We start from the raw sequence: 19,256 nt of genomic DNA, 5'->3' as shown, positions 1-19,256 counted from the left end.
GAAATTCCTTTTAGAGGCTCCACCTCACTACTGTATGTGTATAAAAGTGCTTATGACTGACTATCCCAAGTGTGAGAATAAAAATAGCCCAGGGATAGTCCAAATATGCGCTGCTTGAGTAGGAATGGAGTGACTCGGCAGAGTGGTATGTCCGGGAAAGTTACGGGTTAATTTAAGACTAGGAGCAAAACCTGGTGCCAATTAGAAGCATTGAGCGCCACATGTGGACTAGACCGAACTATCCACAGAAGGGGCAAAGGGGTCTGAATCCGTGCGCAATGGAGGCTAGTTGCATGAGTGCGCAGTTGCTTACGGTTCTTACTGGCAGTTGCTGATCCTGCAGTTACTGATATGATGGACATTTTCTTAAAGAGATGATCAAACAGTATCCACAAGTCTGAAGGACGCTCTGATGCTCTGAGAGGCCCCCATTAATACGTGGATCTTTTACATTTTTACCTTTAAGGATTGCAACATGGCAGGAATCTCTCTCATATTTTTACTTTTTGTCACAACTCTGTTCTTCACGGGGAGTGTATCGGACATCTGCCGAGGACCGCGCTGCTTTTCTGGTCACGACTGGAGCAGACCGTGCGTGGGAGCTCAGTGCCAAGGGCGCACGGACACATCCGTGTCCCGACGGCAGCTTGACCACTCTGCACAATCCAGGCAAGGACAAACCTATCCGACTTACCAACACGACGCTCATTTCCGTCAGCACAAAGCACAGAGCGCGCCCTTAGCACCGTACACAGTCATCCAACCTCAGCACGGAGGCTTTACGCAGGCGGCAGGTACGGATGGCACCAGGAGGACGAACCCGAGGACCATCACGGCGGAGGTGTTCCACCCTGGCTGTGCCGGGGGCACCTGTCCGACGACTGTCTCTCATCGCCCCACGAGTGATGACAGCGCAACGCGGGAGTGCAAAGGCATTGGATGCAAACTGCCCTCCCGGATGCGCCAGAGGAACGGTAAGCTTTGCGTTGGCGACGGCTGCAGCACGCAAGGAGACGACGGGAGAAGAAGCTCGTCACCTGTTCATGTGACGGACAGAGCGGCACAATTTCTGGACGAGCTCCCAGACCTGGGGTCGCAACGTGGAGCATGGATTCAGCTGACATGTGACATGAAACCAGGTGGGTATCAGTTTGCAAGCAATTGGTCAGAAAATGCAAAGAGAAATAAACTAAAAATGATAATCACTTCAGTTGCTATGTAACAGGTTTCTTTGTTTACTACAGGGAACAATGACGTTCCCTCAGAGGATGCTCTAGTCCTGCAGTTGCAGCTGTCTAAGAGTCAGGAAAGGTTCGTCGAGGCCCTCAAGGGCCAACAAAACGAGGTCAAGGAGCTACAGAGGCTGCTCAGTGAGCAGCAAGGAACGTTGGTCAGCCAGCAGAGAGAAATACTTGACCAGCAGAGGAGGATGTATGAGCAGATGGAGCAAGTAAGGCTGCTGTGACTGATAATGAGGGAGATATCAGTAGTCCCATAGTAGTAGATAGCCCCATAGTCTTGGGGCGGTATTTAAGTTTTAAAAAAGTGCATAGAAAGCACCTAATCTACTGAAATTATATTCTTTTTCTCAACTCCCTGAAACAGATCAGTTTCATTATGAATCAGACAAGGACAATATTTCCTAGCAAAGTGAAGAAATAAGACAATTCCAAAGTGTTATAGAAGTGGTTTTCTCTTCCTCCAGGTAAAGGCTCAGTACAACATACTGATGGACAGCATCAAACAAACATCTTTCCAGAACCTCCAGGGGGAGCTGGACAGTCGCATGGAAACCTTGAGTGGGCGGGTTAGAGCTCACCAAGCACAGCAGGCTCTCTCTTTGCACAAAGTGGACATGGAGGCCACTGTGATGGAGGTGAGCCTTAAGCTAAATTAGAAATGTGTTTACAGTAGTGATGAGATGTAAGAGATCTAACTGTCATATAAAGCATAAATTGCACTATAGAAGAATCTTAAAAAAGCAAATCTGAGTGTACTTCTATTCATAACTGACCATTTTGGGCTCGTTAAGCTGCTGTAGCCTGCATAAACTTGTGGCTGCCTTTGCAAGCCACTTTGCAACCCATATCAATCTCACCTTCCTGTTTTTATGCTTAAAATATCACTTGTTATCACTGAATACAAAATAAAAATACTCATTTTTTGTTCATTAACTTTAACATCAACATATTACTTTAACTGGAGTGCATTATGTGAACATTATGTCAAGCGTTCTAATATCAAAATATTATATTTGACTACCATGGTTCTAAGTATCATTGCGATTAATGCCATTAGGTGGGTCGGCCCCTTTTGACCTGTGGCAGTTGTGGCCCTGATGAGTACTGTGGCCACAGCAGTGGTCGTCCTCGCTGTGAGAAGTGCACCGTCTGTCCTGCCGGATTCTTCCTGGTCGCCCAGTGTTCAGTACACGCAGACAGGATCTGCCAGGTTAGCATGTGTTAGCATGTCTTTTAACCACATACAGGACAGCGGTGACAAATCAGCTGGACAAAAATTTAACATAAGATCAGATCAGTCAGGCCACCAAGTGAAGCTTAGTCCCGAATCCCTGTGCAACAGCTGCTGAAAGTTTATCTAAATCAGACAAAATCAACTGATGGCTACGCTGATGTGTTTTTGTGCATTCATATTGGAAAATTTCATACAGAGTCGACTAGTTAAGCTGCTTTAGCCTGGCTAAAGTTGCTGCTGCCACTACAAGACACTTTGCAAACCATATAATCCCCAGGTCCTTTTTATACTTAAAATGTCCTATCTTATCATACCATATCTGTTGTCACTTGTATCTGAATATAAACAATAGCAGCTGGAAATGGCAATCTTCTTTTGACTGAAGTTTAGTTGATTCATTTAGAACTTTATGCACTTGCGGGAAAAAGTGTTTTATTGTAAGGTTTATGAGCCTTACAGTAAAAAGGTTTATCATAAGTTTTGTCAAAGCAAAGGAAAACATTTTTTTTTACCAGTGGACCATATTAGAAGCAGTAGGCCTTTTGGTTCAGTACTTTTTCAGTGCTTGCCTGGAGTTGTTGCAGTATCTGCATGCTACTTTGCAACCCATCTCTTGACCCTACCTTCCAAACTGAAAGTTTCCATTTGTTTGTTACAGGACAGAGATGAATGTCTTGAAATAGCTGATCTGTGCGGAGGTCAACAGAAGTGTCTCAACACTCCAGGTGCTTTGAATTGTTTTAATTATTTGAATATTTTTGTTATGTCAGTGCTTCTTCATTTGCCGCACAACTTATGTATTATTTATTATCATAAATAGTGCTTTTAATAGTTTAGTCAAACATTATATCCATGTCTGAGAAGAATTGTTTGTTCTTTTCTTAATTTGTGCTTACCAGGTGGATTCAGATGCCAGGACATGACAGAGCGAGAAGCACTTTCAGGAATGTGCGGCCACGGCTACTTCTTCAACTCAGAGATGGATGAGTGTCAAGCCTGCAATGAGTGTGATGGAGACACGGTGGTTTCTCCTTGCACTTTTACCACAGACACTGTCTGCTCTGGCCATGCTGCCGGCCACAGTGCCCTCTCTCAGTCCTGGTCTGGAGATGTGACTCTGCAGGGGGAAAAAGGACACATGCTGGCTCAAGCCTTCCTCGGTGTGCAGCTTCACATACAGGGAAGAGGCGATGATCTGGTATCCACTGAGAGCGGGCAGCTGGTTCTGAGGCAGCATGGTCTCATATGGCTGGATGAGAATCTCTCAGTGACCCATGGTTGCCGCAGCTTCATCCAAGTGTGTCTGCGCATGAACAACACAGCCGGCTCTGAAGGTCGTGACCTCAGTGGGGTTCGTGTGGAGCAGCGGGAGGGTAGGTCGCTCCAAGGTGTTAGCATCAGTGGGGTAGCAGAGGTCGCCCCAGGTCACATCATATCCCTCTTCCTCCGGAGTGCCACCCACCACTGTAACCAAAGCACTGAAGGTCTGCAGCTGTTCGACCCCTCCGTTGCCCCACTCAGCCTCCTCTGGCTCTCGCATGACACCGGTGCGGTTGCCATGACAGCACAGGCAATGGTCTCTGCACATTACCACACAAACTATCGCCCAGTCTTCCGTACCACCTCCACCTCTGACCCTTATGTAGTAGGACTTACTCATGATGGTCGCGGGATCCGGTTTGCAGAGAGTGGCACTGTGCGTTTTGTATTCCAGCAGGCATTGTACTCGATGGGCCAGGCATGCGTGAGTGAGGGCTTCCAAATTCTGGCATACCTCAACCGTAATGGAACCAGCATGGAGCTGCTCCGTGCCTTTAAACCAGGTGTCCATTACCGAGACACATCAATAGCACTGTCTGGAGCAGCTCAAGTTGGCCCGGGAGACACACTGGGTTTTGAGATTCTCTCTCCTGCGCAGTGCAACGTTCGCTTCTTTGGTGACGAAACGGGTATCAGTATTCTCAGTTTGGTTTGGGTTCCCGCTGCCATTTCTTCATCTCTTTCTGCCTCTGTGGCTAACACCGGCCTTCTCTCTGGAGCAGTTCGTAACAAGCCATTGTTCTTCCACCAGACCAGTCCTCAAGTGACCCAAATGGAGCTGCTGGTGAAGGGATCCGCAGATCACAGACGAGATTTTGTATTCAGAGAGGGCGGTACAGTCAGTGTTGCTCTGGATCTCAAACTCATTCACTCCTGCAGTTTGGTCAAGGTGACTCTGCTCAGACGAAGTGATTTAGAGGGTTCAGGAGAGGGATCGAGGCCTATCCCTGTTGCCCAGCAGGTAGCTGGCCAGATGTCTGAGGGCAGCCAGTGGGCCAGTGTGAGTCTGCGAGCGTCCTTCCAGGTTCACAACGGCACTGCGGTTTTCTTTATACTAGACTGTGTGCGTGGACGAGTAAACCAGATCAGCCATCAAACAGGAAGTGGGGTATCTGTCCTCTGGGTGGCATCATAATGAAAGCCAGATAGTATGATGTTTCTTCTTATGGTCAAAAATCAAACCGTGAAAGTAACGATTTGACTTTTTGGAGACTTATTCACTTTCCAGAGAGTTACAAAGGAAGATTGACACCACTTTCATCTGTTTTAATAGAGAAGCATTAACCAGTAGCTTGTTAGCTTAGTCTGACATTGTAAACTTGTGGAAATAGCTTCTAAGATTGTCCACAAGTAATCTGTGAGCACCTTTAAACCTAATTCATTTGTTTAATGTAAAAAATGACCAATTAAAAAATCAACACTTTGTGATTCTTATGCAGTGTTGTGTAGCTAGACTCCCAGGCTTTGTGCTAAGCTAAGCTAACTGACTTTTGCTTAACTTGCAGACGTCAGAGCAGTGCCAGTCTTTTTGCTTATTATTATTTTAGGTCAGAGTTAACCGTGCTTTCCAAACCTGAATTTATCCCTTGATTTTGGTTTGAGTTTAAAAGAAAATGTCTTTTAAAAATGCTAAATGTGGACTGTAGTGTATTTAAATGTAACATTATTCATTAGCTATATTTATATAACTATTAATATTGTGTCATGATTTCTACATATGATAGCACAAAACAACTGTATTCATGTGATAATTTCTCATTCTCCAGTTCTTCTTTTTTTAGTTCCAGTTTTTCACGTTTCCCATTTGTCTGTTTTTTATTTATATAATTCAGTTTACTCTGTTGACGCCAAAGGAGTTTTAGATCCTGCCAGTGACTACAGCATTTTCTGCTGGCACTGATTCTCATTCAGGAGTTTTTACCAAGAGCATGTGTTTCATGTTAGCCGCCATTTTCTAAATGGCTAAATATCTACTGCATGCTTTGTTTAATGACCACTTTGTGCATATTATGGACTTAAAGTCACTAAGCCTTGTTGAAACTAAATATTTTAAATAATGTACTGGCGTTTAATCTTAACTGAACTGTAATGAAGTGTATATTTGATGTTTTCTTGTTAATCCAATAAAATCACCTTTGTTGTACTGGATTTTTCTTTATTGCAAACTTTGTTTGGCATGAAGTAAAGTCATTTAAAGTGAGATAAAGTTTGAAAGAAGAACGTTTGGTTCCTTTAAATTACAACTTTTTATTCTTAATAACAAAGCTTTTTTTTAGCACACTTTGGGATTTACTTTTACAACATCACATGGTAATAGCAATAGCTAATGGTAGCTAATGTTAGCCAGCAAAAACTGACACAACACAAACACTGGGATTGCACTGGGAATGCAGCCACTCAGATGGCACTAACTCATACATTTAGGCCCCTAGACATCCTAGAGAACACAGGAGTGGACCATCACCTCACAACATGGATACTGGACTACCTCACCGACCGACCACTATGTGAGGACTCAGGGCTGTGTGTCGGACAGGGTCGTCTGCAGTACGGGGGCCCCACAGGGAACGGTTCTGGCTCCGTTCCTCTTCACCATCTACACTGCAGACTTCTCCCACAACTCCACCCAGTGCTTCCTGCAGAGGTTCTCTGACAACTCTGCAATAATTGGCCTCATCACTGATGGGGACAACAGGGAGCACTGACTGGTGGAGCTGGAGCTGGTGATAGACTTCCGCAGGCACAAATATCCTCCACTCCAACCACTAAACATCCAGTGTATTTACATTGATAGTGGACAGCTACAGGTACCTTGGTGTTCATGTGAACAATAAACTGGACTGAACTCACAATTCAGACGCCCTCTACAGTAAAGGACAGAGCAGGCTGTACCTGCTGCGGAGACTCAGGTCTTTTGGAGTGAAGGGCCCACTCCTGAAGACCTTCTGCAAAAACTCAAAATCTTACCAAGTATATTTGTCTAATTTAACTTAATACAAGATATTTTTGCTTGACATAAGTGAAAAATCTGCCAATGGAACAAGTGAAAATTCTCCAGATCCAAGATGTACTGTCTAAAAACAAGTTCCTATATCTCACTGAAATGTTACTCTGTAGCTGATTGTGTCTTATTTTAAGTGTGATGAGATATTTTTACTAGAAATTAGACAAATACACTTGGTAAAATTTTGAGTTTTTGCAGTGTATGACTCTGTGGTGGCCTCAGCCATCTTTTACGGTGTGGTCTGCTGGGGTGGCAGCATCTCTGCTGGGGACAGGAAGAGACTGAACAGGCTGATCGGCAGGGCCAGCTCTGTTCTAGGATCCCCTCTGGACCCAGTGGAGGTGGTGAGTGACAGGAGAATGGTGGCTAAGCTGTCATCTCTGTTGGACAACATCTCCCACCCCATGCAGGAGACTCTGACAGCACTGAGCAGCTCCTTCAGTGGCAGGCTGCAGCACCCACGATGTGGGACGGAGAGATTTTGCAGGTCTTTCCTTCCATCTGTTGTCAGACTCCACAACATGGTTACTGCAGATGACCACACATGTGCAAACAGACACACACACATCCCATACACAATTGTAACTGTCTCCCTGATGTGCAATATTACCAAGTGCAATTTTTCCTACTATAACAAAGCATTTTATTCTATTTTGTATAGTGCTTTATTCTATTGTATATAGTATTTTATTCTTGTTGTATAGTATGTTATTCTATTTGATCTTATCCTATTCTATTGTTTTTTTAACGTTTACTGCTCTTAAACTTTCTGCTGTGACCCCCCCCCCCCAACAAAACATGTCTAGGGTTTACAGAAATAGTTTCAATACAGAGAAAATATCAAGGAAGTTGTAAATCACTGGTGGATATATATTGAACCTTGAAGGAGGTGAGCTAAAGCAGCAAAGGGTCACGCTGGATGACGGTCCTATCAGGTCAAAACAGGAAACTGAAGCTACAGTTTTCCACAGGTCACCAGCACTGGACAATGGAAAACTGGAAAAACATTGCCTGGTCTGATGAGTTTCGATTTCTGCTGAAGTATTTAGATGGCCGGGTCAGAATTTTGCGTACACAACATGATAGCAGGGATCCATCCTGCCTTGTATCTATGATGTCTGTGAGTCAGGCTGGTGGTGGTGGAATGGTGTGGAGGATACCACAGTGACCACAGTGTAACTATAGTCTGATAGGAGTTTACAGCATGATAACACATCAAAACTAAAAAAAAAAATCACAAACTTGTTGTCAGTGACAATGTATCAAAATCACCTTGAATATGGACAAAAGTTTTGAGGAATGTTTCCAGGAACTTGTGGAAATTATGCCACAAAGAAATTCGACACACTTCTGAAGGCAAGAAAGGCGACCTTTGGTACAAAGTGTACCTAATAAATTGTCTTGTGAGTGCATATAGGGTTTTTTATATTCTTGCATGCACTAGTCTTATCAAGAGCTTTACATGCTTCAGTCTGAGATGTGGCGACTGAATGCAAAACATGTTTGCTCTGAGTGGAAGTTGCCATGTGTTTCCTATTACACATCTAAGAACAGTGGATCTTTATCATGAATTTAAACAGTTGAAATTATATTAGCCGGGTAGTTAACCTCCTAATGGATTTCCTATTCACTTCCACCAATGACCCTCAGTCCCAGAGTGCTGCACTTCTTTGGCACAACATCAAAAAAGCGCATAACGATCCTGGGCATATGCTCTATAAAATCCGATAGACCGCTTGATGTTATTATTTCGCTCTTTGAAGTCATGACCCTCAGGTTATGTGTGCTATAGATTATTCATTAAATCAAGACTCACAGGGGATCGGTGTTTTCTTCACCAGAAACGAATAAACCTGAAAAATGAAAAGTTCATGCACAGCTTCTGTCAAAATCCTAGCTGGGAGGCCAAAGAGAAGAAGCAGGTATCCGTAGGCTAACATAACAGAAGGAGAGTATGTCTTGGGACAAATTGAAACCACCCGCAGGCTGATGGGTGACTGCCTGGATGAGTTACGGTGGGCTGAAGAAGATAAAGGTCAGGGCACTGCAGTAGACAGTGGAGCTGCGTCTAGCTTGGCTAAGAACATTAGCACTGTGGATAATAGATTACAGATGGATGATAGAGCAAGCAGGAGTGTGGCAGCTAGGTATGGATGTGTCATTGGGCAGTACATGATTTTGCACGGAGACTTTATTATATAACCATAATTTGTTTTGGTATTATCAATTTTCCGGGCTTTCAGAATATGAAAGGACAGGAAATAAATGCCATTACACTAACTAACAACACATTTATTTAGGGACTGCAGAAATATGAACAGAGACAGAAGAGAGTGAGAAAATAAAGAGATATAATAAAAAGTATAAATGTTTAATTTTATGGCTAAAATATCTGAAAATTTTAATGTTTTAGTTCACTCATAAATGTGACTTTCAGCCTACATCCCACCCACCATCACACTTCCCCTACCACAACAACCAGCACCAGTAATTTCCCAACAGTCCCTCATTGAAAAATGTTGCAATAGGATCGCTTTCCCTAAAAAAATTACAATATTTCAAAATGCTTTGCACATCAAGCTTATGTCTATACATGCATGCATGGAAAACAAACCTCCACCTTTGTGCTTTTCTGTGGCGAGTACACAAACCTCAGGCAGACAGATAAATGGCCTGCCAGACCCCGAGTGTAGCACGAGGTGGATGGTAAAGTGGTCGACATATGGTGCGCAGACTGCAGACGAAGAGGTAGCAAAAATGTGCACAAAGCAGGTGCACTCTAAACTTTACCCTGATACTGAAAGAAACTTCACATCAAGACAGGAAAAAGGAGAGCGATACAGAAAGAAAGAAACTAAAGCGAGGGGAAGAAAAGTGAAAAATCGTCCCCTCGTTGTGTCCCTGCATCTGGAAGCAGTTCTCACTTGTTTTGAACTTTTTTATCCCCACAATCCACTCACAGTTTCTGTGCTCGGAAGAAGGTCCCGCTGTTTAAAAGGTGTATGCTGTAAAATCCAACTTTTGTGTGACTTTTTATACACCACGCACACATAAACTCTTAAATGATCTCCAAATCAGGATAAACGTTAAAGCCCAAATATGGAAAGTGGATCATTAAAGAACTATTTATTAGATTTGTCATACAAAGTACATTATAATCAGGGGCTAAACATTACCATTAATTTCACTATGATTTCCTCTGACGCCAGTTTCCTAAAAGGAAGCGAATACAAGTGATGCAACACTGCTCTCTGCAGGAAATAAAGAAAATATCAAATATTTTTGGTGTTACAGTTAAAATTTATTATCACTTAATATTCTGTGTATGCATACCATGTTTAAACTTACATTGCAATAAAGTAATGATTACTTACTCCATGTAATGAACTGTTTGCTAGTTAATTTGCTGTATGATGACACAACAACAGTATATTCTGTCACTATTTAATCAGTCAGGTTAAATTACTGTATATACCTGAATACAGACACTGTGACAACTATTAAGGGGACTGCACTTCAGGGGTTACAAAACAACGTCTCGTTCAATTTTTTGACGATCACCTGTCCTTCTGTGCGGTGAGTTTAGTTTACTGAATGAAAACAGAAAGAAGTCCGATGTGTATAAATGTGAGACAAGAAAAACTGTGAAAGGTTAAAAATCCCATGTAACATTTAGGGACGTGACTACAAAAACCTAGTACTGTATACTTTGAAACATTCAGGGCTTTGGCAATACTGTAACACATGATTAACAGTGCATTCAGATACAAGAGTTCAGATGTGAAGAATCGGCACTTAAGTGGAGGGTGCTGCAGCAGAAAGTAAATTGCATTGCTTTAATATTAAGAAAGGCATCTTTTAGTCAAATAAATAAAGTGACATATCACAGGAAGCTGTATGCTATACATAGCAGCAGCAACAGTAGCTCCTTAAAGTTTGCAGCTTTCAGATATGCTTGAAATTAAGATGCTGCTTGATGATATTATGATATGGATAAAGACACGAGCTTCACTATGTTCCAGTGCACTTGTTGTGTGTAAGTTCCATAATGCTGCTATAATTCAGTCAAATAAATATTCAATGCATCTTAACTATATTGGGCTATAACGGTAAGGAAATTCTCCAGTTTTAATGATCTTTGCAACAAAGTGTGTATTTAGAGACTATAATATTGTAACGATTGAGTTGTTTTTGGTCCATGCTGTAAAGAGAACTGACAGAGTGAGAAAGAGAGGAAATGGGATGGATTTAGAGAGTGGATGAGAGAAACTGGTAAAGAAGGGAAAGTGTGAGTGTGTTATGTTTCACTGTGGTTAACTAAGGAAGGAGTGGGAGGAAAGTGTTTTAGTGCAGGATCTCAATGAGGAGGCGCTTGAAGTCTCCACCGCACTCAGAATCCAGCGCATCTTTCAGGGTTACGTCGTACTTCTCCAGGTACATGTCCTTCACCGTGTCCAGGTCAATCTGTGGGTTGGCGCAATAAAGAGGATGTCACACACTTTTAGACTCTCAGACCTTATCGAGGGTATACTTACACTTACACACTAGGCCATAGACTCACACACACAGAGACACACACTTGCCTCAGAGCGGCCTACGATGATACGAATCAGTGTGTCCTCATCGGTGCCCAGTCCCTTCATGGCAGCGTTAAGGCGCCGAGCAAAATACAGCTGTGGGTTCTTAGCGCACCTTACTAAAAATAACACACAAACACAGAGTTACTGAAAAAACAAAGATATTTCATTGACTTCTGAATGCCTGTGGTTTTGCGTACCGAGAGTAATGTAGCAGTCCTTAAGTGTCCCCGTGGCCTCAGAGTCAATGGTGTCCAAAATGTCTGTTCCTGAAAGCTGCAAGACAGCTGGTTAACATGAGACCTGATAACAACAATAAGGAGTGAGTGAAATGACAAACGAATGAATAAATGAGTTAAAAACAGCAAAAAAAGAAAACGCGCAACGATTGAATATAGTACATACCGCCTCATAGGCTTTGAACGTGGCCTGAAGCTGCAGGTAGTTCCTGTGTGTCAGGATGTAGGTGAAGGTGGACTCGTCTGTGCCAAACCTGCCTTCTCCTGCCTGATGAGAACAAATAGAAGACAAAATACAACATTTCTAAGAATATGGATTATCCCTCAGTGTTTTTAAGCAACATAAATTGATCTATTTTCTTCCGCTTATCCAATTCTGGATGGAGCCTATCCCAGCTGTCACAGGGCGAGAGGCGGGGTACACCCTGGACAGGTCGCCAGTCTGTCGCAGGGTTAACACATAGAGATAGACAACCATTTGCACTCACATTCACACTTATGGGTAATTTAGAATCACCAGTTAACCTAACCCCACTAACTGCATGTCTTTGGTTCATGTGAGGAAGACACAGGGCTGTCGTGCTGTGAGGAAACAGTGCTAACCACCGTGCTAGCATCAACATAAATCTTTGACACTTTCAGTCATCAGTTACGTAAGAAATGAGAACATATGTTAATTTGCTCAGATGGGGGACAAGAGTAAGTTGACAGTGGTAACATGTGTATATTAGAATGACTATAAAAGCTATTTATGTGTTAGACTCTGTCGAGCCATGTTAGTAGCTCTGTGTAACCCAGTATCACGGCAACGCTTGTGTGTAATAAACGCGCCGGACCACCGTGCGTATGTAAGTTGCCGTACGAGCAGAAGGAGAAATTTTATTTCAAGCCAACAAGAAAACAATCGTGGAAAAGTGTTTAACGAGACATTATTGACACATTTACATGTAAATATATATTAGCCATATGGCTTAATCATTTCTGGTATAGAAGGAGGCTGGAATGTCTTCATACTTTCCTTTTATTATGACTTTTTGGCTTTAAATATATTACCTGCTGGTACTGCAACTTAAGCGTGTAACTTAACTTATGCCTGTCCATTTCACGCTTTGGAGAGGCAAAGCAAGACATGCACTGTTTTCCTATTGGGCAGATAATTCTAAATATTGATACTATCTAAACCAACGCTGGTATTGGTATTGGATCAATGCTAGCGCGATGAGATTGATATTTGTTTCCATAGCCTATAACACATTTAAACACATTTCCAAGACTCAAATCATAAAGAGAGGGTGAAAAAGGTCAAGTCTTGATAATGTGACTAACCACTGGTTTTATACTGTCTGTGGCTAAAGAGAAACTGGGATAATATTTATCATGCAGCCTAATGCATTAGCATTGTAAAATTTACTAAGTACATTAGTTTTCCTATTTAATAAGTTATTTAGTCACATTTTTGAGACATTCCTCTAGAATCTTTACTAAAACAACACTGAGATGCTTCCGTCTGGGGTGGTGGACTGCTCAACCGACATCTGTAGTCGGCGTCTATTCTTTAAAACACTGCATAAACTCTAACTGAATAATATGTGGGATTCTGTGATTACATGCTTATGCATCTAAATCAGGCATCCGCTTACCGACATTAAACTACATCAGTGTGATTAAAAGGGCAACCTGTGTTATGGGCTTTGATATGAAAAAAATTCAACACGCACCTCAAACAGAGATGCAGCATCTTGTTCAGCTAAATCCTCGTCCACCTCATAGCCCTCGTCTCTGCTTGCCTGTAGACAAAGAGATTGGAGGATAAGAAATTAGGAGGGGTTTAAAATGAAAGATGAGGGACAAGAACTTAATGAGATAACAATAATGTGCTCCAGATTAAGTGGATAAACTGAAAGCCACCGAGCTCTTTGGATTGGCATTGCTGTAGAACTTGAGTCACTTCATGTTTGTCATTTTTTCTGGGGGAAAAGGAAAACAGAGGGGAAGCAGGAGAGGGTGGGGGCCCTGAAAAAGCTGGAGAGGGAAGCGTGCCTAACAATCTAATGAATGTCTCAGTGGGTGAGTCACGGCATAGAGAACAATTCTTCGAGCTATAACCAAGGAGAAAAGCTTCCATTTGTCTGCGAAGCTCAGAGATTTCAGAAACAGTGCAAAAGACAATGCATTTCCTGGTTGGAACCTTTTTTGTACCTGCAGCAGTGAAATTAGGAGGTTCCTCACATCTCCACTGGTATCATCCTCGATATCTGCCTCCAGGTCACGCTCGTTCACTGTAAGGGAAGTGTGCAATGTGAAGTCCGTGCAACAACAGATTTTGTAATGTGATCTAAATGTGGATAAAGTCAGACAGCACTTCTGGAAAGAAAACGTGGAAAACACACGTCACTACACCCGGATCAAATTATAACATTGGTATTCCGTGCATTAGTTAACCAGCCATACTTTCCAGTACGAAAGGAAAGGAACACCCTTAGATGACTCAGAGGAAACGTTACCCTGGGCATATGCCTTCTTGTAGCTCAAGATGTCCTGTTGGGTGAAAAAAGACAGCGTTAAGATGATGTTTCTGTTTTTCTCACATCTTAGAGCATCTGTTTTATCTTCCTCATGTCACATCTTCTTATGTATTCTGAAGACAAAATGCAGCACTGTTGCCTTTACTTTGTCACCATTGTGATTTAACTGTCAGCTCTAATAAAAACACACTGCACCAGAACACCGTTTATCCACAGCACCGTCGATCCACAGACCTGATTCGTCGCTGTGCACAAGATCTCGACGAGCACGGCTTCATCCGTGCCCGCCCCCTTCATGGCCTTCCTCAGCTCTTTGGCGAAGTAAAGGTGAGGAGGGTCCAACATAGCCATGGCGGCTTTCTCAAAACTACCCGTTAGTTCCTTCTTCAGGACCTCCTCTAACTCCTGAGGAAATACATAGGTCACATGATTTGCAGTTATTCTGTGTGTGTGTGTGTGTGTAACATCCAGAAAGAGACAGGTACGTACATCATCATATTTTTCAAAGTAGGCCTGTTTGATCTCCACACGCTGAGCTGCAGAGCGATTGGCCAGAATCTGGATAATGGCCTCTTCATCTGTGCCTGGAGAAAATACAGCAGAACAGACCTGAAGGATTGACTTAGCAATTCAAATGGCTTTATTATCACAGCAACGTTAGACTATTACTGGGCTGATAACATCACAGTGACTGAAGTCACCAGGACAGACCTTTTTGTTTCTGTTAAAGGACTTTCAGATGAATATCCTTCTCTTAAACATTGGGATAAAGAGCAGACATAGAAGTGCAGATATACACACACAGCAAAGACGCTGTTCTAAGCACTTGCATCAACTCTTGGGGTGGCTGTAGCTCAGGAGGTCAAGCAGGTCATCTACTGATTAGTGGTTAGTGGTTCGATCCCTGGCTCAACCAGTCGGCATGCCAAGTATCCTTGGGCTAACATACTAACCCCAAGTTGCTCTCTGATGCATCCATTGGAGTATGAATGTTAGTTAGGAAGCCTTAAAAAGCTTAGAAGAAAGTGAATGTGGCATGTTGTATAGTGCTTTGTGTACTCTGGGAGAGTAGAAAAGTGCTATATAAGAATCAGACCATTTAACACTCAACCAGGAAGTCTGGTTTGCTGTGAGACAACAGTGCTAAGCGTTGCGTCACTGTGCTGGCTGCTAACACTATAGAGGATGTAACATTTTGATTAGTATTGAACTCTCCAAGTGGATATTTTATTAACCCTAAATCCGCTTCTGCCACACTTATTATAAATCTGTATTTTCTAGAGAGGGTTTGCTTATTTCAGTTTGGATTTTATTGAAATAAGCAAGTTTTATTTAGTTTATCTGGTGGTTTACACATTTGCCTCACATGTAAAAGTTTCCCTGTTTAATCCCAGCAAGAGGCATCTGCTGTTAATATCCAACATGCAGAGTGACCTGCTGGGATGAGCACTTGTGAATAACGGAGCCACTGAAAACAGCTTTCAGTTTCTTTATTTTCTGTCATGTAAATCCCAGTGTTAATGTCATAATAAGCATGGCAATGTTTCAAATAATGACATGAGAAAATGTGTAAGTTATCCCAGTGAGCCAAAAGATCAGGTTTCAGACTGCTTCAAACAATCTTACTTTTGGGTCACTGTGATGCCACTGAGAGCAGATATCCCTGATGTGGTCATGTGAGGCACACAGCACTGGCTGTAAGCACAGAAGCCCCACCCACCTGATGCTCAAACCTTCTGCTTTACAAGGGCAAGCCAATCATTAGAGTTGGATTATAAGGAGGGTGGTCATAAAGGATGAGGAGCTAAAACTGAGGGGCTGCACCAATGCCCAATACGAATAACAATCAATAAAAATTGAATTGAATTGAAAATCTGAAGCTGCTCTACTAGAGTCCTAGAAAAAAAGAAGAAAAAAATAGAGATCTGGAAATGAACAAAAGAGGTCCAGTTAAAAAAAAACAACAACAGTTTGAAGATGTACTCAACCAACGTACCTGAGATATGGATTCTGATATAATTTACCTCAAATACCACATAATCCCTGTAAATGCTGTTTCATAACAGAACTAAACATACACATCAACAGGGGAGGTTATTAGCTGTGCAAATACTCTGATGCATTGTGTAACGTCACTGTTCACAACAGCAATTGTAAGCTGTGGGGAACTGCAGGCTTGGTGAGAAGAACAACAACTCCAGTGAGCAGGTAGCAGATAATGCCAGTGAGGATTTAGTAACACAACTGACTGAAGCTTGTGTCCACGCTGTGTGAGAGGCAGGCTTTGAAACCGACACCCACCTATCTTGTGAAAGTACCACTGCATAAAGATCTTTGCAGACTATGACATTTGCCTTTCTGTACCAACACCAGTTCTCAGAGGAGTACGCCTCGTACTGTAGTTACATCAAACTTAGCAAGTGTTGAAATTAACTCTCTGCAACACATAAAATGTAATACTTTTGATTTTTCTGAGTGCTTAGTTTTCAGACTAATAACGGCTGTTATTAGTCTGAAAACTTTTAGTCATAAAAAAACAAATCCCCACCTTTTACAAATGCTTTAATATCAGTTAAATTAGAGGCTCTATTATGACCTTACTAAACGGCAATAATCATAATCATGATCAAACACACAAAGAGAGTCTTCACATGACAACAGCATAACCTAATATACATTTCCTGACATAGGAGTTAAAACAATAAACTCGTATGTACTTACCTAAACCTTTACAGGCTTTTCGAATAGCTTTTATATCTGCTGTCACATCAAAGTCCTCACATGGGACTATAGTGGGCTGGAGAACACAATCGCAGAAAATATTGAATATTCTTAGTGATAAATTCATTCACAGTTCATCTAAAGCAGCCACAACAGGTAATCAATCAATCAATAAGACTGGCTCATAATGTTACATTAGAAAAGTGCTGGTATTTAACTACAACTGTAACCTTCTCCACGCAGATGAAAGGGTGAGGTCGTAGAAAGGAGTTAATATGGTGTTACATTCAGGCTCCTGCGGAGAAAAGGGTGCTGCCTGTGTGTGATCGCTGAGTCATGGGGCAGCAGCAGCAGCAGCAGCCTCCTCTCCTCGCCCACCCTTGGTCTAATACAATGCGGCCTTATTGATCTGATCTTACAGAAATGCCTTTTTTCCCCCTGGGCCTGGCAGGACACACTCCCTTGCTCAAGTTAACTGCGCCAGCTCTGTCTGTCTTTACACACCACAGGCCGCACAAACACAACAAAACTGAAGAAAATAATAAAAGTGACGCTGTCTGCGGTACTCAGTGAGACTGTAGCTCAGCGTCTCTGCTTTCAGAGTTTGGATCTTCAATATTCATCCTAACCTCAAACTTTTAAGCACTCTTCTAATACATTTAAATAACTGCGTATCAACTCAGCTGAGCTTTTGTCATTAGTTATAGATGACCTCTTACCTGCACGTTGCCCATGTCCTCACGCACGTCTTGTAGCTATGATCGAGCTGAAGCTGGATGTGGAGCGTCCTGATGTTGTGCTGCTGTGGAGCTGATGTGACGCGTGTCAAAGAGGACTTGCTGTTCCTGCAGGGACGCAGCCCTGTCCGGTGCTGCAGCGATGACGTCACCGCGGCTCATTGAATTAGGATGAAACAGGGCGCTGCTGCTGGAGGTAACCTCCCGGTTAACCTTCAACTTACCGCACCGGTTCTTTTTCTTTAATTCTTATTATGTATTTAATCTGTAACCAGTAACTCTTTCAGAGGCTAACATTGCACTACAACACCACTGCATTTAACAGTACATCAAGATATTTCAAAAACTTACTAGCTTATAGTGTGTGATACAATATTAAATACTGTCCCGGTACCAAAGAGCATTAACATGCTCACACCTCAGTGGAAATACAGCTCTTATGATACCAAGTTTGTACTTCTACTCAGGTAAATTTGTTAAATCTTAGATTTTTATGATTTGTACTTTGATGCCACCTCGTGCAAGTAAATCCATAGAATATAACCCCAGTCCATTTATTAACTGGGGGATTAAATTAAATTCTGTTTTATTTACATAGCACCAAATCACAACAATCGACTCATGGAGCTTTATTTTGTGAGACCCTACAGTTTTAACATTCATTAAACTGTTGTTTAAGAAACTTCCTGCAAAACCAGGTTGAGGGAGGGGCAGCCATCTGCTGCGACCGGCTGAGGGTAATGGGAGGAAGAGAGTAGAAGACAGTCAGAGATTAATAATAACTAATTATTAAATGTAGAGTGGTGTATAAACTCATAGTGAGTAAAAAGAGGTGAGAGAAGGAGAAACACTCAGTGCAACATGGGAAGCCCCCAACAGTCAAGGAATATTGCAGCATAACTAAGGGAGGATTCAGGGTCACCTGATCCGGCTCCAACTATAAGCTTTGTCAAAAAGCAAAGTTTTAAGCCTAATCTTAAAAATAGAGATAGTGTCTGTCTCCTGAATCCAAACTGGAAGCTGGTTCCACAGAAGAGGGGCCTGAAAGCTGAAGGCTCTGCCTCCTATTCTACTTTTAAATACTCTAGGAACAGCAAGTAAGCCTGCAGTTTAGGAACAAACTGCTCTATTGAGATGGTCTAAGAGATGTTTAAGATAGGACCCGATTATTGCAGACCTTTTATGTCAGGAGAAAGATTTAAGTCGGGGAGAACAAGGAGAGCTCAGCGGTCTGTGGCCACTGCCTGCTAAGCCATTCTCTCTTCGTGAGTTAAACTTTGTGTCTTATTTGGCAGTTTTATACATGATTGCTACATGCATTCTTATTTGAACTCTTATCAACAACTGATGGGAAAATAAATATTATGTCTCTCCACAGGGTGGCAGTGTTGAATAGGATTAGGATAGGATTTACAGGAGGCTAAATTTAGAACTAGAAAGTGGCAAACACAAGGAGGTGTTTTGAAGAGAAAGGAATGCTGATTTTTTTTAATTTAAATTGAAAACACTACCTTTAATGAGTAAAGATTAGCAATTATGTGTGATTTTTTTTACTTTTGTTTTCATTTTGATAGGAAGTGCCAGATGAGTGAAATCACTGAATAGTAAAAAATCTTCAAACATTCAAATCACAGCAAAAAATAGTCAAGGAGAGCCTG

General features: G+C 42.2%; 2 protein-coding genes across 2 annotated transcripts; one reads left to right on the top strand and one right to left on the bottom strand.

Moving 5' to 3' along the window:
• On the top strand, positions 1-5,943 carry si:ch211-252f13.5 (uncharacterized). The gene is made up of 6 exons (XM_005458120.3): positions 1-1,139; positions 1,245-1,450; positions 1,706-1,876; positions 2,299-2,451; positions 3,134-3,200; positions 3,375-5,943. Exons 1-6 carry the CDS (start codon positions 476-478, stop codon positions 4,928-4,930), a joined length of 2,817 nt encoding a protein of 938 aa, XP_005458177.1. The 5' UTR covers positions 1-475; the 3' UTR covers positions 4,931-5,943.
• Positions 5,944-10,078: 4,135 nt separating this feature from the next.
• On the bottom strand, positions 10,079-17,744 carry anxa13l (annexin A13, like). Its single transcript, XM_003453284.5, has 11 exons — positions 17,581-17,744; positions 16,862-16,937; positions 14,630-14,724; positions 14,375-14,545; positions 14,120-14,153; positions 13,815-13,894; positions 13,334-13,402; positions 11,782-11,883; positions 11,577-11,652; positions 11,383-11,495; positions 10,079-11,263 (listed from the first exon to the last, which is right to left on the bottom strand). Exons 1-11 carry the CDS (start codon positions 17,593-17,595, stop codon positions 11,144-11,146), a joined length of 951 nt encoding a protein of 316 aa, XP_003453332.1. The 5' UTR covers positions 17,596-17,744; the 3' UTR covers positions 10,079-11,143.
• Between the last annotated feature and the right edge of the window lie 1,512 nt (positions 17,745-19,256).

Source organism: Oreochromis niloticus, linkage group LG18 (genome assembly GCF_001858045.2).
Source record: "Oreochromis niloticus isolate F11D_XX linkage group LG18, O_niloticus_UMD_NMBU, whole genome shotgun sequence".
Classification (NCBI taxonomy): Eukaryota; Metazoa; Chordata; class Actinopteri; order Cichliformes; family Cichlidae; genus Oreochromis; species Oreochromis niloticus.
Note: the sequence above shows the minus strand (reverse complement) of the source record. Positions and strands in the feature narration are given on the sequence as shown.